Source organism: Pongo pygmaeus, chromosome 16, assembly GCF_028885625.2.
Source record: "Pongo pygmaeus isolate AG05252 chromosome 16, NHGRI_mPonPyg2-v2.0_pri, whole genome shotgun sequence".
NCBI classification, from domain to species: Eukaryota; Metazoa; Chordata; class Mammalia; order Primates; family Hominidae; genus Pongo; species Pongo pygmaeus.
This window is the reverse complement of record NC_072389.2, coordinates 67,337,431-67,365,171: the sequence shown is the minus strand read 5'-3', so window position 1 is coordinate 67,365,171 and position 27,741 is coordinate 67,337,431. Positions and strand designations below refer to the sequence as shown.

The window sequence follows — 27,741 nt, the reverse complement described above, 5'->3', positions numbered from 1 at the left end:
CCTGCGTCAAAAAGGATAAAGTCATGTTAAATTGGGTTCAGAAGACAAATACCAGGAATAGGAAGGGCCACAAAAATATTTTGTATGAGAAACACTGAAGGAACTGATGGTATTTAGCCGCCTTCAAGATTAGTTGATTTGTTTAATCAGTCAACAGCTATTTATTGAATACCTCTGGATGTGTTATTGGATGTCTGTACTGTTAGGTGCTTGGGATACAGAAATGAAAAACATTCCCTGTTCTCAAGAAAATTGTAGACGAGTAGGGAGATAGCACAAGTAAATAATGATTAGAATATAATGTGATTGATTCTCTAATTAAAGAAAAGCACAAAGCATTATTGGAACAGAGGGGCAGGGAAATTGGCAAGGCCGGAAACTTCTCACAGGAGGTAAATCTTTGAGTTTGAATTTGTTTATGTTCCCAAGGGATAGAAAGAACTAGGACCAATGGTTAGTTATGATGGGAGATAGATTTTTGACTCAGTGTGAAGACCTCATTAAATAAAAGCTTCTAAAGATTAGTTTTGTAAAGAAACAAGGTTTCTTTTACTGGAGGTATGAAAAAATAGACTTGCTGAAGACTTTATGGGGAGGATTTAAGCATTAGGTGATAGATGGGCTACGTGACTGTTACACCTTACAACCTTCAGAGTTTGTCATTCTGATTCCTAGCTACAGTTTCCCAGAAGTGAATATTCTCCCATGTTTGAAGAGGAGAACACATTTGCACTATTATAATAAATACATTATTTGGATGTAACTTTAAAATAAAGGCAATAAAATTAAATATACAATGTATATAAAATACATTTATAACTATAAATAAATTAACCAGAGATAATAAATAAGTGATTTATTTACTTTGATCCTAGTACCTTCTTTAGAACTTTTACTTCTTTTTTCAGGCTGATAAGAATGGACCTAGTTTTCAAACTGCTTTTGGAAAAACTGAACAAACAGTTAAGGTAAGAAATTCTGTTAAAGGAGTTTATCCTGTTTGAAAATAACCTACTCTCAAAGCCTCTAGTATCCTTTGAGGAGTATTGACTGGGTAATTTGATGACATAATCAAGGACCAATAAGAGTTATAAATAACCTCATCAATACTTACCATGCTCTGTGTTTATGATTCAGCTTAGTAAAGCTGTTGTTTTATTATGTCACATCCTAACATCCTTAGAAGTTTCAGTATTATTTCTAAATTAGGGAATGCTATAGACAAAAGAACTTTCATGTACAAAGAACTAAAAGGTTTCTAAACTAGCCAAACTAGATACCATTGTTTGATGTACAGGTGAAAAAGTGTATAAAATATAAGGAGTGATGTTGAGCACTTTTGAAGTCAAAGCACTACTAACATAGTAGCTTAGAGTAAGAGGGGCAAAATGTACTTATGGGTAACTAAAAAGAAAAGGAGAGAGGTGAGTTTTAGCTCACACTTTTTTGAGAGATGGGGAAATCAGTTTTAATATTGTGAACCTTTTATTGTTTTTATATCCATTTAGTGTTATGAGAAAATGAAAAGAAATTCATTTTTATAAACAGAGATTTTTATTTTATATTAATTTGCTATTAGAAAACTACCCATTCTTGAAATCAATTTGTATTGCTATTTTAGCTTTCTAGAGCGATTGTTTTAAAAAAAGTAGTACTTTTTCCCTACAAGTTATATATTGTGTTTCTTTTTAAATGATAAGACCATTATTGTGATTTGAAAAGATCACTTAGTAACCCATTCATAATTGTCCTTTTTATATTTAAATCTCATGGATGCCACCTTTGATATCATTTCTAGACATAGTAGTAGCACATGGTGGTTCTGGGATTTCGCCTTTTGACTTATAATTTTATATAATCATAATTGTCCATTGAAGATACAAGAATCCATCTTACATGTTAAATATCAGGATAGCCATGAGAAGCAGAGTATAGATTTCATAACCATTATGCTTGGGAAATGGAGTAATTAGGTTACTGTAATATTCTGATGTACCCCTGAAGTGTGTAAGTGTAATTTGTCTCCATATATTCCCTGTTTAAGGGGATTGTGAATCTTCCACTTTTTACTCTTCCTTCTAAGTGGTGGAAAGCAATGATGTAAGCCCACCTGAGAATCTTTTGGGTCTGTCGTGGAGACTACAGGTTATAATTGGCTGTGGAAAACTAATTTTCTCTTTAAAACATTTTTAGGTGGCCTTTTCGTCTTTGAATCTGTTGCTGCAAACACAAGCTCTTGTCGCTTCTATTAATTACCTCACAACCATTATTCCATCTGATGATCAAAGCATAAGTGTTGCCAAGGAGGTACAAATTTCAACTGAAAAACAACAAAAAAATTCAACTCTGCCAAAAGGTATGAAACATACATTTTTGTTTTTTGTTAGCAAGGGTTTTAGAATTCTAAAGCTAAATGAGGAATACTAGAGATTATCTGACTCGGTCATTTAAATACCATTTTCCCCTTTTCTTCAAATTAAATTATATGCGAGCACCTGATATATAAGGCAAATGTAATCAATACTGTTGTTTTTAAAAATGTTTGTTTTTGTTCTTATTTTGGTGGTGGTATAGGAAGCCTTTAGGTAGGTAATAGGGGGAGAAGACCTGTATTTATACTGAGCTCTTCCTCCCGTCTCAGTGACTTCTGAAGGGGCTTTATAAAGAGTTAGTCTTTCTTTCCATTTTACACATAAGGAAATTAAGGCTCAGAGACACAAAGGTAGGGAAGGGTTCAGGAGTACCATCTAATTGGCCAAGAGCCCAGGTTTTGGATCAGGAAGAACTCGGTTCACATCCTGATTTTGCTACTTCAACCATGTAACCTTAGACACATTATTTAACTTTTCTGAGGTTCAGTGTCCTTATTTATTTTAGTTTTTTTCTTGCTTTTAAATTACAAAAGTAATATTTCACTATTAAAAATGCAAACTTTACAGAATATATAAAGCAAAAAAAAGTGTTTGAATCTTTAAGAGTTGGAGAATGTTATAATTTTTTTTAACGTAACAGTGGTTCACTTAATATAGCGAATAAACCTTAATAGAATGTAGATGACTAGAATCTCACTGTGTGATAGATGCTTTGTTTTATTTTTAGTGATTGTATCCTCCAGAGATAGTGACATTATTGGCTTCAGGCTATTTGCCAAGTTGAATGCTTTCTGTGTCATCATCTGCAACGAAAAGAACAATATCGCCGAAATCAAGATTCAAGGTAAAAGTTCACACGGCATTAAAAATTGGCGAAAAGATAAACTTTTCCTTCTTTTTTTTTCTTTGCAATGCTAAAGAATGTACAAATAAAGGGCTCTAAGCTATGAAACCTGAAAAGACATAATTGGATTGTATGCTTCCTCTCTTTGGGATATAGATATTGGTCAGAATCTGACTATCCCAATTGAACTCTACACATATCCTGGTGTTTGGGACCTTCCTGAGAGTTATCTAGGAAGTGGAAAAGGGATACTGATGTCAGTGTAGGAATGCTACTGATGGGCTAGGAGAAGTGTCAGTCTGGATTTTAGGTGAAGGTCTGTGGACGTGCTTTCTAGTAATTTTTTAATCTTTTTTTTTTTTTACCTTTATATGATTTTTATATATAATATAATTACGTGTTTGTATTTATTTATCTTTCCTTATGAAAAGCAATCTTATAACGGTGACAATATCTATGAGCCCATTATGTTCTTTTAGGTAAAAGCTGCCAAAACTCATCTAGCTTTTCCTCTGGCTTACTTTTACTAGCTTGTTGTGACCTGGTAAAGGTCAAGAATATGTTGAATATGTTTAATGAAATTTTTTAAGAACTTAAAAACTAGAAAACTAGGGGCTTTTTTCCTTTGTCCTTTCCAAACTGTCAGCCCATCTACTAGTCTGATTTGTGAAACTTTTATAGTTTCCATATAAATGACTGGATATAAGGTATAAAAGATAATTTACTTAAATCCTGAGATAATCTATTTGTACTAGATGTATTTCTTCCCCTGATTGAAAAGTCAGGTAATTATTGTTTAACGAATTTATAAGTTTTGGTGTTTATAAAACCAAAAAACTCTAATATTGCAACTTATTTATACATTGGGAGTTGAAACATTGCTAAATTTAAAAAAGTCACCCCAAAATAAAATAATGTAATGCAAAGAAAGATCTTATTTATGGTAGGTCTGTAGAAATTATAATAATACACTTTTTTTTTTCAGGCCTGGATTCCTCCCTTTCTCTCCAGTCAAGAAAGCAGTCACTTTTTACTCGACTAGAAAATGTTATTGTCACAGATGTTGATCCAAAGACAGTTCATAAGAAAGTAGGTGATTGTAAACAGATAGTTAATATTCTTTAATGACTGAATATGAGATTCTATTGTAAAATGTATTTTATTTTCAAAACATTAATGAAATATACTTCAATAGAAAAATGTTTTTATAAAGATTATAAATGTAAAGCCTTTTGTAAATGGGATTTTATTTTGTCATTACCTTCCTGGATAGAGTACATTCAAGTCTCTGTTTTTCAGGCTGTGTCAATAATGGGAAATGAAGTTTTCCGTTTTAATTTGGATTTGTATCCAGATGCTACTGAGGGAGATTTGTATACTGACATGTCCAAAGTGGATGGTGTGCTATCTCTGAATGTTGGCTGTATTCAGATTGTCTATCTTCATAAATTCCTTATGTCACTTCTGGTAAAATAATTATTTGTATATTGATTTTTCAACTTTGAAATACTTTTAAAAGTGTGATAATTATGATGGCAAATGTTATAAACCTTGGATTTTAGAGTGGGCATTATTTTAGTTATATTTATGCATGAATGTAGAGATCAAAACCCCTATTTAACAGTAGAAATGTGAATCATTTAATGATTTTTGTCTAGAACAAATTATTTTTGCTACAATATAATGAAGCCAAATTCTTTAGTATAAAAATTATTGGAAAAAAAATTTCTTTCTCTGTTCCTTAACCATATAACATTATCTCAGTTCAGGCAGCTCATAGCTATGGATGGATTATCAGTAATTTCTTACTACTACTAGAAAAATAGGGCTCAATGGAAAGTTAAATATTGGAAAAAAAAAGTTACCACATATATGAAAAGAAGATAGTGTTATTATTGATGTGCCTGTATTCTCTTTGCATTTCTCTTTTTATGCTTTGTGTCCTCAGAACTTCCTGAATAATTTCCAGACAGCCAAAGAGTCTCTGAGTGCTGCCACTGCCCAGGCTGCAGAAAAGGCTGCCACAAGTGTGAAAGATCTTGCCCAGAGGAGTTTTCGTGTTTCATTCAATATTGATTTGAAAGCACCGGTTATAGTCATCCCACAGTCTTCCATTTCCACCAATGCAGTAGTGATAGATCTTGGGTTAATCAGAGTTCAAAATCAGTTCAGTCTGGTGTCTGATGAAGACTACTTAAATCCTCCAGTAATTGATAGAATGGATGTGCAGCTAACAAAGCTTACACTTTATAGGTATGCTCGTTCAATAAGTATGGATTTTAATATTATATTCATGATTTCCATGAAATTTTATGACTTGAAATTCCTACCCAACACAGTTTATTCAAATAAACTGTTCCATTACACAGAACAGGTTTTTTTATTGTTGTCATTGTTGTGTGTGTGTGTGTGTGTGTGTGTGTGTGTGTGTGTTTTGAGTTGGAGTCTTGCTCTGTTACCCAGGATGGAGTGCAGTGGTGTGATCTCAGCTCACTGCAACCTCTGTCTCCCGGGTTCAAGCAATCCTCCTGCCTCAGCCTCCCGAGTAGCTGGGACTACAGACATGCGCTACCATGCCTGGCTAATTTTTTTTTTTTTTTTAATAGAAATGGGGTTTCACCATGTTGGCCAGGCTGGTCTCAAACTCCTCACCTCAGGTGATCCACCTGCTTTGGCCCCCCAAAGTGCTAGCATTACAGGTGTGAGCCACCGCGCCTGGCCCAGGAGAGTTTTTTATTTTGTGTTTTGAGATGAAGTCTTGCTCTGTCGCCCAGGCTGGAGTGCAATGGTGCAGTCTTGGCTCACTGCAGCTTCTGCCTCCCGGATTCAAGCGATTCTCCTGTCTCAGACTCCTGAGTAGCTGGGGCTGTTAGGCACGTGCCATCATGCCTGGCTAATTTTTTTGTATTTTTTGTTATAGAGACGAGGTTTCACCATGTTGGCTAGGCTAGTCTCGACTCCTGATATCAGGTGTTCTGCCCATCTTGGCCTCCCAAAGTGCTGAGATTACAGGCGTGAGCCATCGCACGAGGCCAGCAGAACAGTTTTTTAATGAACTTTTGTTTTCAAAAATTTCTGACCTACAGAAAAATGGAAAAAAAATAGTACTGTGAATGTACCTACATATCCTTCATCTAGATTCACCAGTTGTTATATTTGCTTTAAGCTATCTATAAACATATACATATTATTTGAAACGTTTTTGCTAAATCATTTGAGAATAGACATCTTTAACTTTTTGTCCCTAAATACTTTGTCATGTGTCTCCTATAAACAAGACATTCATTCTCTTACATTAACTATGATATAATTCTAGAAATTTAATATTGATATAATACTATAAGCTGAAATTCAGTCAATATTCAGATTTTACCAGTTGTCCCATTATAATAATTTCCATTATGGGAATGTCCATTATAAAAATTTCTCCCTGATTCAGGATCACCCATAGCGTATAATTGTATTCTGTGCTGCTGAGGAAGATTTCTGTTCTGGCAAAAATTTATTTTGGAGTAGTTCTTCAGCTTTTGTCTTTTTATGACTACATGACTACTACTGTAGTTTTGAAGACTACAGTCTGGTTCCACTCACCTCTCAATTTGGTTTTGTCTGAGTGATTCCTCATGGTTTGATTGAACTTACACATTTTTGGCAGGCATGTTGTATAAATTATTTTGTATCTTCAGTGCTCATACCAGGTGGCACATGAGATCTGTACATAATTCATTTTAAAATTATTTTATACCCCATGTGTGAAGATTTAATTATGTAGAATAAAAAATTAATGACTATAAGGCAAGTCTAGAAAATAATCCTAGAGAAAAGCTTTATGAAATGCCTTGGAAAATGCTAACTGTTCTCCTCTTGTTCACTTTGCCATCATTTTCTTCAGTCTCTGAACCAACATACCTATTAATCCTTGAACAACTGTATATGATGATTTTCTGTATTTCTTCAACAGTGTGGATTGCTTTTAAAAACTTATTCAATTTTTTACCTATCTACTGTTTAAAGAAAAAAGTTTTCTTAATGGTTCATTGTATATCACCTTTTAATTTGTCCCTTCTAGTGGATTATATATTAATTATAGATTCAGTTTTGAAAATACTTGAGCCACACTGTTTCAGATCAGTATTTAGAGCAGCAAATAACTGCTTGACTTTGCTTTTTTTAATATGTTGCATTTCTACCCTATATCTATGCCTTATGTAACATTTCTGTTTTTCATAGGACAGTGATCCAGCCAGGCATCTACCATCCTGATATTCAGCTGTTGCACCCAATTAACTTGGAATTTCTTGTAAATCGGAATCTAGCTGCGTCTTGGTACCACAAGGTGCCTGTTGTGGAAATTAAAGGACATCTTGATTCAATGAATGTAAGTATGTGAGTGAAAAAAAACTTCATTGTTGAAATTTTAAACTCCAAAGACTTTTAGTAGAAATCCAAATGAAATGTAGACTTTTTTGCTGAGTAGTATAAGAGAAATTTCAGTGAGACTTTGTCCAACAAGATCATTATTATTTTCAGTAGAATTTAATCTTTAGTTAAGATTTCTTAACTTTAAAATTGGTTATACATACATATTGGTGGAGATCTGTATATAAATTATGTATTAGCATATTATACTATATCTCATGTATTATATATGTACATTTTGTTTTTAGGGATATCTAAGTAGCCCTAAGATGATGATAGCATTGAGGGAAATAATTACTTTTTATATTGAAGACAACCTTTTTATTTCATTGGAATTGTTATTGTTTAAAAAGTAGAATTATGCATTTTCCCAAGTTGTCACTTTAATAAAAAAGGTCAGATTTCTTTGATCATAATTAATTTTCAGTAAACATAAGTCACTGGAGCTAATACTAACTGATAAATTACACTGGTTTTCTATAAACATCTTATTATCTTTGAAAATAAAAATTTTAACATGAAATAAGTAGTGCAATACTTGAGTGGGTTGTGATTGTATGTAACTTTTCAGTGTTAGCATTATTCTGTCCCTCGTGTTGCAACTGGGAATTTATTTTCTGTATTAAAATTGTTTCATTTTAAAATGTAATATAGTTTTTTTAACATAATATTTTACAGGTTAGTCTAAATCAAGAAGATCTTAATCTTTTATTTAGGATACTAGCAGAAAATCTCGGTGAGGGTACTGAAGACTTGGATAAAGTGAAACCAAGAGTACAAGAGACAGGTAAGAGGCTGACAGTAAGTGACATAATATATATGTGTCTATTTATTTATGGTTTAGTAGAGAATCAGGAAATAAAAAGTAAACAAATATATGTTTACAAATTGCAGTTTATATTACTGAGTAAACAAGATGCTATTGAATGAAATCATAGTTGGAGACGATTGACTCTCTTAAGCTAAGTTGTCAGTTATAGTTTCGGACTTTTTTCTAAGTTGCGTGAGTTGAGAGGAGGCCATAAAGAAGGACTTCAAATCAGTGGTAGATTCTTGAAATAATCATTGAAATTGCACGTATAGAAGAAACCATTTTGAGTTGGCAGTAGGTTATGGTAGCATAGTGTATCTGATTTTTCAATAAGGCTTGGTAGTAAAATATCTGTAAGAATTGAAATGGTTGATGAATTATCACTTTCCAAAGATACTGAAAAGATTGTACAGCATTAAAAATGGAAAGAGAATTTAAATTATTAGTTACCATGGCCCTTTTGACTTAAAGAAAAAGTTCCAGCCTTATTTTTTAAGGTAATATATGTGTATGTGTGTGTATATATATATATAAAATGTTGTATACACACATAAATATATAATCTTTAGTTTTTTTCAAACAAATGGTAGCATCCTGTATGTGTACATGCATGTGTGTGTTTATTCAGTTTGCTATTTAAAAAAAATATTAACAGTGTATCTTGGTGTCTATTCCATATCTGTAGATATGTATAGATCTGCTTCATTCTTCGTAATGGCTGCCTGGTATTAAATTCTGTTGAAGCATCATAATTTATTTAGCAAGTTCCTAGGAATAGACATTTTTGGTTGTTTTTAAACTTTCATTATTACCATGTTGCATTGAATATCCTCATACATATACTTTTACAAGTATGTATATGTCTATAGGATAACACCAGTTAAAAAATATGTAAAACTAATTGACAATTAGGTCAGCAAATAATTTCGATAGACTAATTTAAGATTTTGACAGATCTTGCCGATTGCCCTCCATAGAACTTTACTAACCCTGCACTCCCACCAGGTTGTTTTTCTATACCTTTCTAACACAGTATATTATCAGATTAAAAAATTTTGGACCATGTGCTAAGTGAAAACTGGTATCCCGTTGTATTTTTCATTATTAAAAAACTATTTTACTGTATTTTAATACATACAGTGAAGTATACAAATATTCAGTGTACAATTCAGTGAATTTGTGCATATATGGATACACCATGATCTCCTGATAGTACATTTTCAGTACCCCAGAAGGCCTCCCTCTTGCCCTTTCTCAGTCAGTACCCAACACTCTGCCTGCAAATCCACCCAGAGGTAATTACCATTTTAACTTGTAATAGATAGATTAGTTTTGCCTCTTCTTGAATTTCATATAAATGGAATCATACAGAATTTACTCTTTGATGTTTGGCTTCTTTTGTTCTGCATTTTGTTTGTGAGATTCATCTGTGTTGTGCATAGGAGTAGTTTGTTCTTTTAATTTCTGTGCACTATTCAGTTATATGAATGTATCAAAATTTATTTTATTCATTCTTTGGTGGACATTCAGGTTGTTTCCAGTTTTTAGGTGTCATGAATGAAATTGCTATGAATGTTATTGTGTGTCTTTGACATAATTATATGCACTTTTTTTTGGATACATAGGTAGGAGTAGAATTACTGGGTCATATGTGAGATTTGGGTTTAGCTTCAGTAGCTTGTGCCAAATTATACCAAGCAGTTTTCCAACTGGTTGTACCAATTTACTTTCCTAGCAGCAATGTATGAGAGTTCCAGTTGTTTCACATTCTCCCCAGTACTTGGCAGTGCCAATCTTTTTAAATTTAGCATTCTGATAGATATGCAGTGGCATCTCACTATGGTTTTTATTTGCTTTTTGATTACTAGTGAAGGTGATCACCTTTTCATATGGTTATTGGCCATTTGGATATCCTTTTATGTGATGTAACCATTCTATCCTATTGACAACTATTTGATGTTTACCTTTTTTCTTATTGATATGTAGTTTTTAAATTCTGAATATGAGCCCTTTTTTGGTTAGTGTGTGTTATATGCATATATGTATAGAAATATCTTTTCCCTATCTGTGGTTTGCCTTTCACTGTCTTTTTTTCCCAATTTTTATTTTAGGTTTAGGGGGTACATGTCCAGGTTTGTTACATGGGTAAATTGCGTGTCACTGAGATTTTGTCTACAAATGATCCCATTACCCAGGTAGTGAGCATAGTACCTGATAGGTAGTTTTTCTACCCTCCCCCAGTCCCACCCTCTCCCCTCTAGTAGTCCCTAGTGTCTGTTGTTCCCATCTTTGTGTCCATGTGTACTTAATGTTTAGCTCCCACTTACAAGTGAGAACATGGGGTATTTGGTTTTCTGTTGCTGGGTTAATTCACTTAGGATGATGGCCTCCAACTCCATCCATGTTGCTGAAAAGGACATGAGTTCATTCTTTTCTGTGGTTGCATAGCATGTCATTGTGTATATGTACCACATTTTCATTATTCAGTCCACTGTCAGTGGGCAGCTAGGTTGATTCCATGTCTTTGCTATTGTGAATAGTGCAGTGATGAATAGGTGAGGGCATGTGGTCTTTTTGGTAGAATGATGTATTTTTCTTTGGGTATGCACCCCGTAATAGGAGTGCTGGGTCAAAGGTAGTTCTGTTTGAAAGTGTCTGAGAAATCTCCAAACTGCTTTCTATAGTGGCTGAACTAATGTATATTTCTACCTACAGTGTATAAGTATTCCCTTTTTTCTACAACCTGGCCAACATCTGTTATTTTTTGACTTTTCAGTAGATATTCTGACTGGTGGCCTTTCAGTCTTTTAATGGATCTTTTAATGAATAAAATTTGTTAATTTCAATCAACTTAAATTTACTGGTTTTTTAAATGATCAGTGTTTTTTATTTTCCATTTGAAAAATATTTGCCTACTCTGGGAATTGTTTCGTCAAAGCAAAAATATTTGCTAGAATCATTTCCCCTGGTCCACACTATGTTTGGAACAGTGCTGGAGTCAGACGACAGTTAGGAAACCTTGCCCTGTGCCGTGCTTTGTTAAAGGTAATGATTAACAGTAGCGGCTTTCTATATGGAATTCTGGTGTAGCTTACACTACATGGTTCCTGTGTGTTGCATTAGTGGTCAACATAATGTCAACTGCAATAATAGTAATAACTAATTTAATGATATTGAGGGACAGTGGAGAGTGAAGACTGCAAAATCAGACTGCTGAATTTGGGTTCTGCCGTTTGTGCGACACTGAGCAAGGGACTGAATCAGTCTGAACCTCAATTTGCCCGTTTCTGAAATAAGGACAATAAAGTTCTTACTTCAAAGGGATGTCATAAGAATTAAATACAACAGTCTATATACAGACCTTAGAACCGTGTCTGCTACACAGATGAGCACTTAGAAAGTGATAGCTGTTATTATTTTTTATATTACAGTTTAAAACAATTTTATTGCATTTCTGGGTGTACGAATTTCAGAAACCCAGCATCACAATTATATAGCTTTACCTTTGTTTATTAATATGGCATAAGAGGCCCTGACCTCCTACTCCCTTTTTTCTTTTCTAGTCTTACTTCTTGTTGTCCTCCTTATGATTTAACCATATCAAACTCCATTCTGTTTGCAAAACCTATCATGTGTTATCATTCCCTGGTTTTGCTCCTTTCTAGTAATGTCTCCACCGTGTGAGGAGGTCCTTTGCTCTACTTGAATAATACCTCCTCTAATACAGCCTTTGTTGACTTCTGTATAACAGTGTCACGCTTTGTTCTGTGCTTTCAGTGCATTTTATATGAAGTCTATTAACATTTGTTCACTTAATGTGACTAGGTGTGGCCTGCTTGTTTGTTTGTATTTTAAACGTATATGTCTCTTCCACTAAACCATGAGTTTTCCAAGGGCTAGCGCTGTTACTAATTTGTGGATTTTCATTGCCTCTACCAGGTCCAGAATACTCATGTAAGTCCACAATAAGTATTTGTGGAAGAAATTTGTGAATAAAAGTAATGAATTTCTTTTAAACATTTCAGGTGAAATGAAAGAGCCCCTTGAAATCTCTATATCACAACAAGATGTACATGATTCAAAAAATACTTTAACAACTGGAGTGGAAGAAATTAGATCTGTAGACATCATTAATATGCTGCTGAATTTTGAAATTAAAGAGGTGTGTAATTTTCATCTGTTTTTGTAAAGTGAGGTGAATAAGTAATGGATATTGGAATTACCTCTACTAAACTTATAGATAATTGGTACTCATGAAAAAAATCTATGTGGGCTGTTCACATGTAGCAGTGATGTTTTAAAAATTGAAAGTTTGTTAAGGATTTGGGAGTTTATAATATTTCATAGAGAAAATGACAGCATGTTCTATAACATGCTTTTTAATGATTTTAGGACAGTTGGAATGTCACTTGCTTTGGATGTCATATAAGAAAGGCAGGAAAGGGCAATAGTATCAGATAAATTCTTTTCAAATGTTAGAAACCCTTGATAGAATAAAACACAATATGCCTGCATTTTTAAAAAAAGTTACATTACTAATATGTTTGCCATCTGCATATTCTTGAGGAAAGATGAAATACGTTTTCTTCTTTATTCACATATCCAACAAATATTTATTGTATATGCCCAGTGATAAGGATAGAGGTAAAAGGCGTAGAGTCTGAACTCATGCAGGAAAACTATTAAAATTTTTGTGATTATTTCACGAAAACTCTGCTGAGGATACTATTGGAGCTTGGGGTGCTGATGGTAGGGAGGGGGCATTTAAGCAAACTGAGAGGGTCAGAAAAGATTTTCCGGAGGAGGAGACATTTGAATGAAGTTTTAAAAGAGAAATAAGAAATTATCTGAGAAAAGGGATCAGGAAAGGGTCTGGGGCAAGGCGGAAAGAGGAACAGGCATAAAAGTGTGAGTATGTGAGAAAGCATAGTGGATACAGGGACTTGCAAGGACTTCCTTTAAAATCCATTTTATCATTAAGTAATTTTATAGAGGTTATATTTTTGCTCTGAGCTAAAAATAATAAACTTTTAAGTAGGCTGGTTGCAATGGCTTATGCCTATAATCTCAGCACTTTGGGAGGCCAAGACTGGAGGATCGCTTGAGTTCAGGTATTTGAGACCAGCCTGGGCAACATAATGAGACCCCATCTCTACAAAAAAAAATTTTTTTAAATTAGTCAGTTGTGGTGGCATGTGCCTTTAGTCCTGGCTACTTGGGAGGCAGGAGGATCGCTTTAGCCCAGGAAGTCAAGACTGCAGTGATCTCTGATTGTGCCACTGCACTCCAACCTGGGTGACAGAGCAAGACCGTGTCTCTGACAATCAGTCAATCAGTCGATAAACAAACAAACTTTTAAAGGAATGGGCTCTACTTTTAAGAATCTGAAATACATGCTTTGATGTTATATGTTAAACTTGGATGTTTTTCTGGTTAATATCAGAGTTACTGAAGGTTTTTAAGCCTTGGTAGTTGAAACATTGATAGATGAATCATTCTATTTGCAGATATACTTAACACACACACACAAACGCACATACACACACATATATATAAAGCCCATAAGACCTTTTAAATATTATTTATAATATATATTATGATTGTTCTCTTCCCTTAGGACAATGATTGGGTTAAAGGGGAGCAGTTTGCATTGCTCCCCATGGATATTTGGCATTGTTTGAAAACATTTTCTGTTGCCATTATCTGGGGGGAGAATACTAATGACAACTGGTAGGTAGAGGCCAGGGATGCTGCCTCATATCTTACAGTGCATAAGACAGTTCCCACCACAAAGAATTACCAGCTCAAAATGTTAATGGTGCCGAAGTTGAGAAAGCTTGCCTTAGGAGTGGTGTAAAAATTGGCTGTTGGTCTCATAGACTTTCAGAAGAAAGGCTGTCCATCAGACTAGGACTTCTGGGAATCAGGCCAAACTGCAGGCACAGATAGAAGTAAACATCTTAACATTGTGTGAATTTCTTCCTTATATCACTCTGGATACTTATTAAATTCTGGACTTACCTTCATTGTGTATTAGTGAAATAGTTGGTGGTAATACTGGTACCCTTTTTTAGGTTGTGGTTACTTTGATGAAAAAATCAGAAAAGAAAGGAAGGCCTTTACATGAGCTAAATGTCCTGCAACTTGGAATGGAAGCCAAAGTTAAAACCTATGACATGACTGCTAAAGCTTATGTAAAAAAAATTAGTATGCAGTGCTTTGATTTCACTGGTAAGTGTGAAATATTGTCTGTGTAAATTATTCATTAGGCCGATGATCCCTACCTTGTTATCAACATTAAACATATTGATTTGTGTGCAATTGTGTTAATTTCCTAGTACATTAACTCAACTTTTCAAAAACAGTCCCTGGGTACAGTTCTAGGGGACCCATTTTGAAAGTTGGGTTAATTTACTAGGAAATATGATGTTTTATTTGTTTTTTAAATTTTTAAATTATGTGAGTTTTAACATTTCTTTTTAATTGTGTTAATATGTATTTGTGAAAAATGAAAATCAAATACAAAAATATATAGAGGAAAAAATTAATATCATCTGTAGTCTCACGTCCTTCCCTCAGAATAAATACTAAGTTATCGTTAGTGGGTATCCTTGACCTTTTAAGTTCCTGCAATAAGCTAACTTTTAAAGTTCTCTTAGTGTTTAAAGTTTGTAAGAACTCTATGGGATATCTTTAAGTAAACTTGTATTGAGAATAATCCCTACTTTATGTATTTTATAGGTTCTTTAACATACCATGATTTGTTTAGATGAGAGTAATACAGTAGTACCATATGTTATACCAGTTGTAATTGGTGGGTACTAGTATTTTTGTTTTATGGAATTTGTTTCCTTTTTTTTTTCAAAGCCAGGTTTATGGAGGTAAGATTTATACACAACATACTTCACTTTTTTTAGTGTACAGTCCTGAGTTTTGACAAATGTACATTTGTGTACAATTGGCTGGTCCTGTTTTAAAATACGTGAAATGTTTAACTTGATGGATCAACCTTGTCTTTTTTCTCTTTTAGACTCTAAAGGAGAACCTCTTCACATTATTAACTCTTCTAATATGACTGACGAACCCCTTCTGAAAATGTTACTGACAAAGGTACCTAGTTTCATTTCTAGGATTCTTTAATATTTGAATATATAAAGTTATATATATTACCCTTATATTTAATATTCTAATTTTCTCTCCCAACATTTTTCTATCTAAACTGATTGATTGTGGTGAATTTTGCAAGCATCTGAAAATCCTGGATACTTTCATTAACCTTCTGAGTTACCCTATGATGTTGAATAAATGGTAATAACATAAAGTTCCATTGTAATCCAAAGCAAAGTGTGTTACAATCTAGCACTTTTTCCTACTTTTTAGATTAGTGTACCTAATCTAGATATACTAGCATTTCCTCCACAATAGGATAAGGAATTAGAGTTTTTGCTTGTATGGAATGTAAGAAATGCTTATGTGGTCAGTTTGGTTTTTTTTTTTTTTTTTCTTTGAATGGCCTTCTTTGCCTTTAAAAAATATCTTTTTACTCTTCTAATAGCATACTTAGAAAAGTGAAGAATATGTATATTTTCAGTGTATGAATTTTTGGTGTTTGAAACTCAGTGGTGTAATTCTCCACTATTTGTAGGCAGACAGTGATGGACCAGAATTTAAAACTATTCATGACAGTACCAAACAGAGACTAAAGGTAAATCTTTTATAATTTACTATAAGGTTGGGTTGTGTTGATTAAATCTAGCTTCATAGCCATTTTCAACTGTGAGAATGTAAGTTCTAACATGAGAATAACAGTGGCAATAATAATATTCCTAATTTATGGATAAAGTTAAGTAGATAATAGCAATGGAATAAAATTCTTACAAAAAGTTGATTTATGTTCTGAAAAGATTGTTTCCCAGTTTTGACTTAGATTTCTTGACAAGTATGTGAATAATACACTTAAAGGGAATTTTGTTACTCATTTTAGTTAACTGTGGTTTTTTGGCCTAGCATTGATGGAAGCATTAAACATTTGAATTATGTATTGGTGTTAGGATTAGAATAAGGTTAAGTGAAGCATAAAGCAAAGCCTGGTACAGACGTTACAAGCAAGCATTACCTGGACTGAACCTGGTACAGTCCATTTGAACACGCATAGTCAGCTTGGAACTGCCTGAAATGTGGTTTAAAGCCTGATAATATTTTCTGTATCTTTACTTAAAACTCATCCAGTTCTTTTGAGTTAAAATTGTGGTTGCACATGGGAGTGAGCAGAGAGTTGATTTACTATCTGGCAAGGATTAACATTTTAATAGTGAGTTAATAGTGAGTTCTTAAAAAAATAAACATTTTAAAAAGGCCCTTAATTGAACTATTCTTGTGCTACTTATATCTGTTGAACCCCTGGTGTAAAAATGTTACTGCATCTGAAATCTGCCTCTTTAATTGTTCATTATCTTAGGTTTCATTTTCATCCTTAGACTTAGTACTTCATTTGGAAGCTTTACTTTCCTTCATGGATTTTTTATCATCTGCTGCTCCATTCTCTGAACCTTCCTCTTCTGAGAAGGAATCCGAGCTCAAACCACTTTTGGGGGAGTCCAGAAGTATCGCTGTTAAAGCTGGTAATAATTTTTGAATCATGATCTAATAATACTTTGAACTTTAATAATCATATAACAACTTGTTTTTTTCAATTAAGATGAGTATTTAGCATGTTGACATTGCTCCTCTGATGGATTAGGTTAGTTTCAAGAGAAAGGAAATGTTATCTCTATGGGATTATAGAGCAGTTTAGTGAGGAATTTTAAATAGATGTTGTTTAATATTATGTATTTATATTTCAATTCACTGTCTAGCTTTTACATAAAATAGAAATTGTATGTACTTTATGTTGATGTGTCTTTGTAGTCTTCAGTTCAATGGAAGTGAGAAAGGAAGAAGTTCAGTTACGGATTCAGTCATACAAAGTAACAAAGGCCCGTTTCAGTTAGTCAGGTAGACTTACCTGGTGCTCAGCAATTTTAGGTGCTTAGTGGGACACTGCAGGGAAGGACCTCATGGAATAGACACACTCACATTGGTTTCTAGCCAAAACTATATTTAGATCACACAGATATGGGCACAGGGTCCTCAGGCATATGACTTATGTTATGAAATATTAGGTATGACATATCCTGAGTGAATAAATAACATTTGCTTACTTTTAAGGCAAATATCATTTTAATTATTTTTCTTTCATGTTATATAATGTCAGTATTAAACATCTAGTAATTTAATTTTCAGACCATTACGAGTTTGAGTTTTACCTATATTACTGGCATGTTTGGTGTAAAACTGTCAGTACTGTTAGAGCAGGTACAAGGATCTGATTTTTTTTTGAGACGGAGTTTCACTTTTGTTTCTCAGGCTGGAGTGCAGTGATGCAATCTTGGCTCACTGCAACCTCCACTTCCCAGGTTTAAGCGATTCTCTTGCCTCAGCCTCCCAAGCAGCTGGGATTACAGGTGCCCACCACCACGCCTGGCTGATTTTTTGTATTTTTAGTAGAGATGGGGTTTCACCATGTTGGCCAGGCTGGTCGTGAACTCCTGACCTCAGGTGCTCCACCTGCCTCGGTCTCCCAAAGTGCTGGGGCTACAGGTGTGAGCCACCATGCCCGGCTGGATCTGATTTTTTTAAACCATGGAGCAGAGCAACAATTTCCTTATAAACTAGAGTAAAAGAGCTTTACCCTCTTTGTCTTTAATGTACTTGTCACATTAATAGCCTCAGAAATATCCTCGGAAATTCCTCTCCTTTATATTATATATACATACAATACATACACAACACAGTTGAATAAATGAAAAAGAAATGTTTAAACTCACAATAAACTAGAAACACTATTAACCCAAAGAAACAGTCTTCCAGTTTTGCTATATTGTTGGTCTTTGTGGTTTGATTATGCTACATCAAATATTAAAGAAAAAAACAACCTGTCATACTGGTGATTAAGGACAGATACTCTCCATGCTTTTGCAGTTTCAATCAGAAGATTCTGTTTCCTTCCAGCGAGACAGATTTTTAGGAAAATGGATCCTAAATTTATCAGTCAGGATCTGGACTAAAGTGGATTTAGGGAGCTAGTTTGATTGTGATTCTTATGCAGACATACACTTGCATGCATATGCATTATAAATTTTTTTTTTGTATTTTTTAAGTTGGCCCTTTATGTTCATTTCTCATAGAATTTATTTTAGGATTCTTGATGGAGCAACAGGGTGTAATCTGGAGAAATTTATTATGTAGTTAATAACATGTAAGTGCCATAGTAAATAATATGTATTTTATTAACTGTGCATCACCATTGCAGTTTATCATGAATTATTCTTCCTTAATCTAATATATGATACGAAAAGGAGTTCAGAATCAAAACTTTAGACCAAGAGAATTCTAGAATTCTAGAGTTCTAATATAGATTGTTTTCTTTTTTCGCAGAAAAAAAGGTTATAGTAAAGTTTCCATCTAGTAAATTGCACTTTCAAGGTGCTATTAATATTATAGTTGCCTTTGTTCTTAATTTGAAGGGGAACATGCTAATTTTTGTAGATTGGAATTTGATAATTGTTCTAAAATTTATGTTAATTACATGTTATCTTATCTTAATGGTGGGCGTTTTGGTTCCTCAGAGTACATTGGGTACTTTTATTTTGGTGGATTTGAGGTTATTGTATGTGTTGTATTATCTTTTCCCTTTGCTCATCAGAAGGTTTCTATTATTTTTTAGTATCCAGTAACATTTCCCAAAAGGATGTGTTTGATTTAAAGGTCACAGCTGAATTAAATGCATTTAATGTCTTTGTCTGTGATCAGAAGTGTAACATTGCAGATATTAAAATACATGGTAAGTAGTTATTTCTTGTTGTAGGTATTTCTGTTTCTTTACATAACTAGGAAAAATGAGCTTTTACCTGTTAGATTTCTCATGAGTATTCTTTTGGTTTACTTATATTGAAGACTTTGCAAACTTTTCAAAGATGTGCTTTAAAATGTTACAAGTAAATTTGTTATGATTCATCGCTGACTTGAGACATTCCTTATGCATTATGCATTATCTACATTTTTATGCAGTTGTAGAAATCATTATGCCTTTAGAAACTGAGAATGACAAAGAAATTTTTTTTTGGAGGGAAATCTTAGAAGACTGTTTTCTAATACAGTTTATTATAGAAGTAAGACTATTCATCAAATAATGTTCATTTATTTTTAGTTATTGGAGCAACAGTTTTTAATAATATAGTAAATGTTTGTAAGATCACTGTTTAACAAATATTGTCTTCCTAAATGACCACTGCTGATCTTGCCAATGCAGAGGATATTTAAATTTGGAGAAATGTGATTAATTTTTCTAAATTAATCTGAATTTCTTTGAAACTTAATGGGTTGTTTTTATTTTTTGGTTTTAAAATTTCTACAACTTTTTTGGAGGAGATGCCTGTGTCCCTTAAAGTTATTACTTAAAGGTATTATTACCTTTCTTAGGTATCTCATACATGAAAGTTGATGCCATTAATATGTCTTATAATGAGTAATTTTTATTCACTTTATATCTTGTCAGTATATTATTGAACTTAAATACCACTGGCTTGGTCATGTGGATTGGGTGAAAAGTTTATAAATATTATGTTTCCTATAGGAATGGATGCCTCTATTTCTGTGAAGCCTAAGCAGACTGATGTGTTTGCCAGACTTAAAGATATTATAGTTACGAATGTAGATTTGCAGTCCATTCACAAAAAGGTGATTAAAAAATAGATTTTTATATTGGAATTTATTTTGTTCTTTGGATTTGAGATGCTGTTGTTTATTTGCACAGTATACATTTATTGTCTGTCATGTACCAGGCACTTCATTAGGAATTGGAGATGAAAACGGTAATAGTCTGCTTTCACATTGTATATAGACTAGGCCTCTTGATACATAGTGATTTGTAAAAGTTATTTCTGAACAGCTAAGTGATTGATATTTTTACTGACAAAATGCTTTTTATAGAAATAGGAAGAAGTTATTGTCACATAAAATGTTTTCAGCTAATAATTTTTAATGTTGAATTCATATATTGCTACTTCATATATCAAGGATTCTGTAATAAGAGAACTTATTTATAATACATTGATAAGGGCTATACAGCTCTTTTGATATAATAACCAGTTAATCTAATACTTTTAGGCTGTCTCTATTTTGGGAGATGAAGTCTTTAGGTTCCAACTGACTCTTTATCCAGATGCCACAGAAGGAGAGGCCTATGCTGATATGTCCAAAGTAGATGGCAAACTTAGTTTCAAAGTGGGTTGTATTCAGATTTTTTATGTTCATAAATTCTTCATGTCTCTTTTGGTAAGTTTTTAAAAATATATTTATTTCTCACTGAGGCCTAAATATCTTTTCTTATACAACTGAACCTAGATAGTAAAAATCTTCACTGATAAGGCTGTGTGATGAGCACCTGAGTGCTGAACAGAATGTTATGTTTAAGGAAATCCTTTTCATGATGTTAACCAAATGAATTTTTAAAATTATTTTGAAGATGTAGACTGTAATTCTATAACATTTCCATAGGTATACATTTTAAATGTACGTTTTATGTTTTAATTTAGGGCGTTCCACTGTAACTTGTTTAATGAAATATATTTAAGAGTATTTAGTTAAAACAATTTTTTGAGGAAACTCTTCAGGCATTTGAGTTTTTGAGGAAACTCTTCAGGCATTTGGAGGACTCATATCGGAACTTACAGCTTTTGGTTATGATTGTGATCAACAGCATCACGAAATGCTTTTCTTTTTATTACTTACTTCCATGGTGTACTGTCATGGTGTATTAGTCCATTTTCACACTGCTATAAAGAACTGCCTGAGACTGGGTAATTTATAAAGAAAAGAGGTTTAATGCACTCACCATTCCGCATAGCTGCAGAGGCCTCAGGAAACTGAATCATGGTGGAGGGGGAAACAGGCACGTCTTACATGGCAGCAGACAAGAACAAGCTTAGGGCGAAGAGCCTCTTATAAAACCATCAGATCTCATGAGAACTCACTATCAGGAGAACAGCATGGGGGGAAACCGCCCCCGTAATCCAGTCACCTCCTACCAGTTCCCTCCCTTGACACCTGGGGATTACAATTCGAGATGAGATTTGGATGGGGACACAGAGCCAAACCATATCACATGGGCTGAAGGATTTAAATCTGCCTATTCTTCTTAGTTAGGCTGCCAATCAAAACTTTTTAAAATCATAATTTTTTAAAAAACAAAGGTAATTTCAACTCTTTTGGACTTCAGTTGTTAATTTCAGTTGATAATTTCAACTATTTAATTTCAGTTGATAATCCAACTACTTTAGATTCAGGGCATACATGGGCAGGCTTGTTACATGAGTATATTGCATGATGCTGAGGTTTGGGGGTATGATTGATCCCGTCACCCAAGTACTGAGAATAGTTTTTCAACCTTTTTCCCCTTTCCTCCCTCTCTGTAGTAGTCCGCAGTGTCTGTTGTTCCCATCGTTATGTCCATGAAATAGCCAGTGTTTAGCTCCCATTTATAAGCAAAAATACGTAGTATTTGGTTTCTGTTCCTGCATTAATTTGCTTAGGATAATGGCCTCCAGCTGCATTCATGTTGCTGGAAAGGACATGATTTCATTCTTTTTTATGACTGTGTAGCATTCTGTGGTGTATATGTGCCATGTTTCCTTTATCTAGTCCACTGTTGATGGGCACCTAGTTTGATTCCAGGTCTTTGCTGTTGTGAATTGTGCTCTGAAGAACACGTGAGTGCATGTGTCTTTTTGGTAGAACCATTTATTTTCTTTTGGATATATACCCAGTAATGGGATTACTGGGTCAAATGGTAGTTTTGTTTTGAGTTCTTTGAGAAATCTCTAAATTGCTTTCTACAGTGGCTGAAATAAATTAGATTTCCATGAATAGTTATGTAAATGTTCTCTTCTCTCTGCAGTCTCCCTAGCATCTGTTATTTATTGACTTTTTAATAACAGCCATTCTGACCGGTGTGAAATGGTATCTCATTATGGTTTTTATTTGCATTTCTCTAATTATTAGTGATGTGGAACATTTTTTCATATGTTTGTTGGCTCCTCGTATGTCTTCTTTTGAGAAGTGTCTGTTCATGTGTTTTGCCCAGTTTTAAATGGGATTTGTTTTTTGCTTGTTCACTTGTTCACACTTCTTTTTATAGATTCTGGATGTTAGACCTTTGTCAGATGCATAATTTGTGAATATTTTTTCTATTTTGTAGGTTGTCTGTTTACTCCACTGAAAGTTTCTTTTGTAGTGCAGAAGCTCTGTAATTAGGTCCCACTTGTCAATTTTTATTTTTGTTGCAATTGCTTTTAAGGACTTAGTCATAAATTCTTTCCCAAAGCCGATATCTAGAATGGTGTTTCCTAGGTTTTCTTGTAGGATTCTTATAGTTTGAGGTCTTACACTTAAATATTTAATCCATCTTGAGGTAATTTTTGTATATGGTGAAAGGTAGGGGTCCTTTCACCACAGAATAAAATGTTGTTTTGTTCTTTTGCTTATGGGTAGCCAGCTATCTTAACACCATTTACTGAATAGGGAATCCTTTCCCCATTGCCTATTTTTTGTTGACTTTGTCAAACAATAGGTGGCTGTAGGTGTACAGCTTTATTTCTGGGTTCTCGATTCTGTTCCCTTGGTCTGTTTGTCTGTTTTTGTACCAGTACTGTGCTGTTTGGGTTACTGTAGCTTTATAGTATAGTATAAAGTCAGGTAATGTGATGCCTCAGCTTTGTTCTTTTTGCTTGAGATTGCTTTAGTTATTTGGGTTCTTTTTTGGTTCCATATGAATTTCAGAATAGTTTTTTCTAGTTCTGTGAAAAATGACACTGGTCGTTTGATAGGAATAACACTGAATCTATAGATTGCTTTGAGAAGTATAGCCATTTTAACAATATTGATTCTTCCAATCCATGAGCATGGAATGTTTTTCCATTTGTCTGTGTCATCTGTGATTTCTTTCAGCAGCGTTTTCTAGTTCTCTTTCTAAAGATCCTTCACCTCCTTGGTTAGATATATTTCTAGGTCCTTTTTTTTTTTTATGGCTATTGTAAACAGGATTGCATTCTTCATTTGGCTCTCAGCTTGGATGTTATTGGTGTAGAGAAATGCTACTGATTTTTATACATTGATTTTGTATCCTGAAACTTTACCAAAGTTGTATGTCAGTTCCAGGAGCCTTTTGGTGGAGTCCGTAGGGTTTCCCATGTGCAGAATCTCAGGATTCCTTAAAAGCATGCATTTCTACTTAAACCGTCATGTTTACTTTTCTAGAGAGTAATTAACTTGGAGGTGGGTGCCAGGGAGTTTAGGTTGCTTTTGTAATATTAATGGATGTACACCAAGAATATTGCTTCTAAGAATGATCTTATCCTCATTGGGAAAAATTTTTCTGTTTTTTGTTGAACTTGAGATGAAATACATTTTATTATAAATAAATTTTGACTCTTACTAATGATTATATAATTACAGGATTGTAGACAATTAACTGTCTTTCCTCATGCTGAGTACATAAAAAAAAAAGCCTCATCAGAAATAAGCCGGCAGAAGCTTAGTTTCTAAGACTAAACTTTATTGCTGTGACCTAGCAGTACAGAATTGAACCCACTTTTGGAGAAGTACAGTACTGTCCTTCTCCCTTTCATTTAAATTTGAATTTAAAATAACCAACATTCTTAATAAAAAGGAGATTTTTAAAAGAACTGTTGCAAAAATTTGTCATGAGAATAAAATAATTCTCAATTATTTTATATTTTATAAAATGAAAAATATTTTATAAAATGAAAGAAAGAGCTCTATCTTCCTAGAGTAACTATTGTTAATAGCTCAGAATGTATGTTTCTAGACTTTACCCTCTCCATATACAAAATCATAAATAACATCTCTTTTATATTACTTTTTTATTTAGTTTTTAAAGTAAATGCTTTTTAAAGTTTTTTCTTTTAAAAATAAATACCTTTTTTCCCCTAAATATCTGTCTCTTCCAACAGAACTTCCTCAACAATTTCCAAACTGCTAAAGAAGCTTTGAGCACAGCCACAGTCCAGGCTGCAGAAAGAGCTGCTTCCAGCATGAAAGATTTGGCTCAAAAGAGTTTCCGCCTTTTGATGGATATTAATTTGAAAGCACCAGTTATTATTATTCCTCAGTCTTCAGTATCACCTAATGCTGTTATAGCAGATCTGGGTTTAATCAGAATTGAAAACAAGTTTAGCTTGGTTCCTATGGAACATTATTCTCTTCCTCCAGTCATTGATAAAATGAACATCGAACTCACTCAGTTGAAGCTGTCAAGGTATAAATGTGTAATCTAATTGTGTATTGCTTACTAGAAATAGGATTTTCATACTATTTTTGCCCAAGGTAAAATTTTGTAATGATTTGTGGTTTTCATTCCTAATTTCTTCTAATTATGAAACCTTGACCATTGGCTTCTTGGTCAGTGGTTAATAGTCATGTATGTGCCTCATAGAGTCTGTATTTTCCCTTATACATTTATAATATGATTTTTTTCATTCTATAAAAATTAGCTATTATAAAATTATAGTTTACTTGATACTTAATTTAAATTTTTTATTTTTCTCACTTTGCACATAGCTATTTCCTTTTTTTTTTTTTGGTGGGAAAAAACTTCCTAATATATAAAATTTAAGATTTATTTCTCATTTTCAAACCTTGTCACATTTGGGAATTTTCAGTGAGTTATCTAAAGGATTAGTGAATCGAAATGGGACAGTGTTGGCTGTATTGAGTGACAAGAGCATTTATTTGGTTATGCAAATGGTTGTTGGCAGGCAAGCTGGAATGACTATTACCATATGTTCGTTTAACTTTTAGATTAGTTGAGTTTCCCCCTTGAGTCTGGAGAAGTACCAATAACATATTAAGGGCTAAGTGTAAGATTACTTTCTTTATCTTGCAGTTTTAGGAGGATGTAACATTTGTTTGCATGACAGTAAACTATTTGCTGTATCAAACAGCCTTTGTGAAAAATAGTAAATAATGCAGTAGTCATAGTGTATGAAAATTATGTCTTTGAAATCAGTGTTATGTAGGTTTGGTTTTGGATAGCTCTCCATATAAACTTTATGTATTGTGATTTAGATTGATTTTAAAAATGTGAAAAGAAGTGTGTTCTAGAAGACTTCTGATAGCAGCCTTTAGCCTTTATGAAATGCTGTGGGGAAACTGTTACACAGTAGGATAGTCCTCATTTTAAAATGTAAATTTGAAGTAAAAAATAAATTCTTGTTTTTCTTTCAGAACTATTTTGCAGGCTAGCTTGCCACAAAATGACATTGAAATTTTAAAACCAGTCAACATGCTTTTGTCCATACAGCGAAACTTAGCAGCAGCATGGTATGTGCAAATTCCAGGGATGGAGATAAAAGGAAAACTAAAACCTATGCAGGTAAGTAGCTGGTATATAATATATGAAAATTTCTTGATAGGCTTTTATCATTGATCATAGTGCAGTTCTAGTGGATATCAGAATGTAGTAGTTGCTACATTATTGATGAAGCTAAACCAGTTTTCTCTTAGTGAGCATTTGTCTGTTGTATGTATACTTTTGCCTAAGTAATAAATTGAATAAACTGGATTTTGTTTCCTATTCAAAAATAACAAAAATAAATAAATAAAAAATATGCAAATGAAATCATCCTTGTTTCCCTCACTTTTCTTTGTTTTCATTTTAGTTAGATATTTGGTAAAACCAGCAAGGAGTCTGAGATAAAATCTGTTGGCCTGTATTAAAAATATTATTCTTAATTTTGGAAAATTCTGTTAAAGTTTTAATGCAGTTAAATTGTAAGACAATGCAAAGTGATATTCAGACACTGCATTCAAAGCACCTTAGTATTTTTTAATGTGTAGAGGGCCTGTTTTAATTAGAAAGGTGGTATCATTTTGAATAGGCAAATGTGTATATTTGCTAAGCATATAAATACACCATTATTTTTAATAGTGTAGTTTGTAGAGGCCCTGTTTTGATTAGAAAGATGATACCATTTTGAATAGGCAAATGTGTATATTTGATAAGTATATAAATACAACTTTTTTTTTTTTTTTTGAGACGGAGTCTCGCTCTGTGGCCTAGGCTGGAGTGCAGTGGTGTGATCTAGTCTCACTATGACCTCCGCTACCCGGGTTCAAGCAATTCTCCTGCCTCAGCCTCCTGAGTAGCAGTGATTACAGGCACCCGCCATCCACTCGGCTAATTTTTGTATTTTTAGTAGAGACAGGGTTTCACCAGGTTGGCCAGGCTGGTCTCGAACTCCTAACCTTAGGTGATCCACCCTCCTCGGCCTCCCAAAGTGCTGGGACTACAGGAGTGAGTCACTGTGCTCGGCCGCAGCATTATTTTTAATAGTGTAGTTAGCAGGTTGCATATCAGCTCAGAGGAGGAGGTGAGACTGGTTGAAGGTAGTTATGGAAGTATAGGAATCCTGTGATTATTGTGTGCCTATGTGTGAAGCTGTTGAAACCAAACAGCTGAGGATGGGATAGGGGTGAGAGAGAATAAACAAAACCAAACAAAAATTTAGTAGTTTAATAGGTTTTCATACCTGTGATTATTTCAGAGTTGGTTCTAACATAAAATAGGAAGGATCAAAGGAGCAGAGTTCTACTAGGGAAGAACTTAAAATTGAAGCTTATTGTAGAAATGAAGGGTTTCTGTTCATATACTAGTGGATATATTGCATGAAGAACAATTATTAAATTTTGTTTGGGCATTCATAGGGTAGCCTTTATTCCAGAGTATGGGTACCTTCTTTTAATTTCTGTCTTTCTGCTAAGAGATTAGATCCCAGGACTAATATTTGGCTCTCCCTTTCAAAGATTAGATCCCAGGACTAATATATTACAATCCCTTTCAAAGATTTTGTGGTTATAGGTTTGTTGAAAGCATAAGTAAAACCTGAATGTCTGTTGGTAGCAGAACATGGGTAAAATTATGGTATCTTCATATAATGGATGTTGTAAAGCAGATAAAGTGAGTGAAATAGAACTATATCAAAACTGATATATCTTGAACATAAAAATGAAAAAAGTGAGTTGCAAAATGATGGTACAGTTCTATCAGTTTTATATTATTTCAGATTTTCAACAGGCAATATAATACTATTATACATTGTTTATAAGAGGTGTAGTAGTGATAACTTTAAGAAAAGTATTCATGGAAATAATCTCTAAATTAGGCTGGTGTCTTTCTC

General features: G+C 33.6%; 1 protein-coding gene across 5 annotated transcripts in view; it reads left to right on the top strand.

Annotated features, from left to right (window-relative positions):
- VPS13C (vacuolar protein sorting 13 homolog C) overlaps nt 1-27,741 on the top strand; it is a 196,905-nt gene that overhangs the window by 84,417 nt on the left and 84,747 nt on the right. For all 5 annotated transcript variants that reach the window (XR_010123963.1, XM_054450335.2, XM_054450337.2 and 2 more), the window contains 18 exons: nt 909-968; nt 2,194-2,356; nt 3,100-3,216; nt 4,202-4,305; nt 4,516-4,683; nt 5,165-5,469; nt 7,447-7,594; nt 8,314-8,422; nt 12,472-12,608; nt 14,521-14,677; nt 15,477-15,556; nt 16,092-16,151; nt 16,905-17,067; nt 19,212-19,328; nt 20,121-20,224; nt 20,654-20,821; nt 24,517-24,821; nt 25,790-25,937. Coding sequence is in view for 4 of the 5 variants with exons in the window: in XM_054450335.2 (XP_054306310.1) it covers nt 909-968; nt 2,194-2,356; nt 3,100-3,216; nt 4,202-4,305; nt 4,516-4,683; nt 5,165-5,469; nt 7,447-7,594; nt 8,314-8,422; nt 12,472-12,608; nt 14,521-14,677; nt 15,477-15,556; nt 16,092-16,151; nt 16,905-17,067; nt 19,212-19,328; nt 20,121-20,224; nt 20,654-20,821; nt 24,517-24,821; nt 25,790-25,937 (2,613 nt within the window). In the remaining variant the exon portion in view is untranslated. The remainder of the gene's footprint in view (nt 1-908; nt 969-2,193; nt 2,357-3,099; nt 3,217-4,201; nt 4,306-4,515; nt 4,684-5,164; nt 5,470-7,446; nt 7,595-8,313; nt 8,423-12,471; nt 12,609-14,520; nt 14,678-15,476; nt 15,557-16,091; nt 16,152-16,904; nt 17,068-19,211; nt 19,329-20,120; nt 20,225-20,653; nt 20,822-24,516; nt 24,822-25,789; nt 25,938-27,741) is intronic.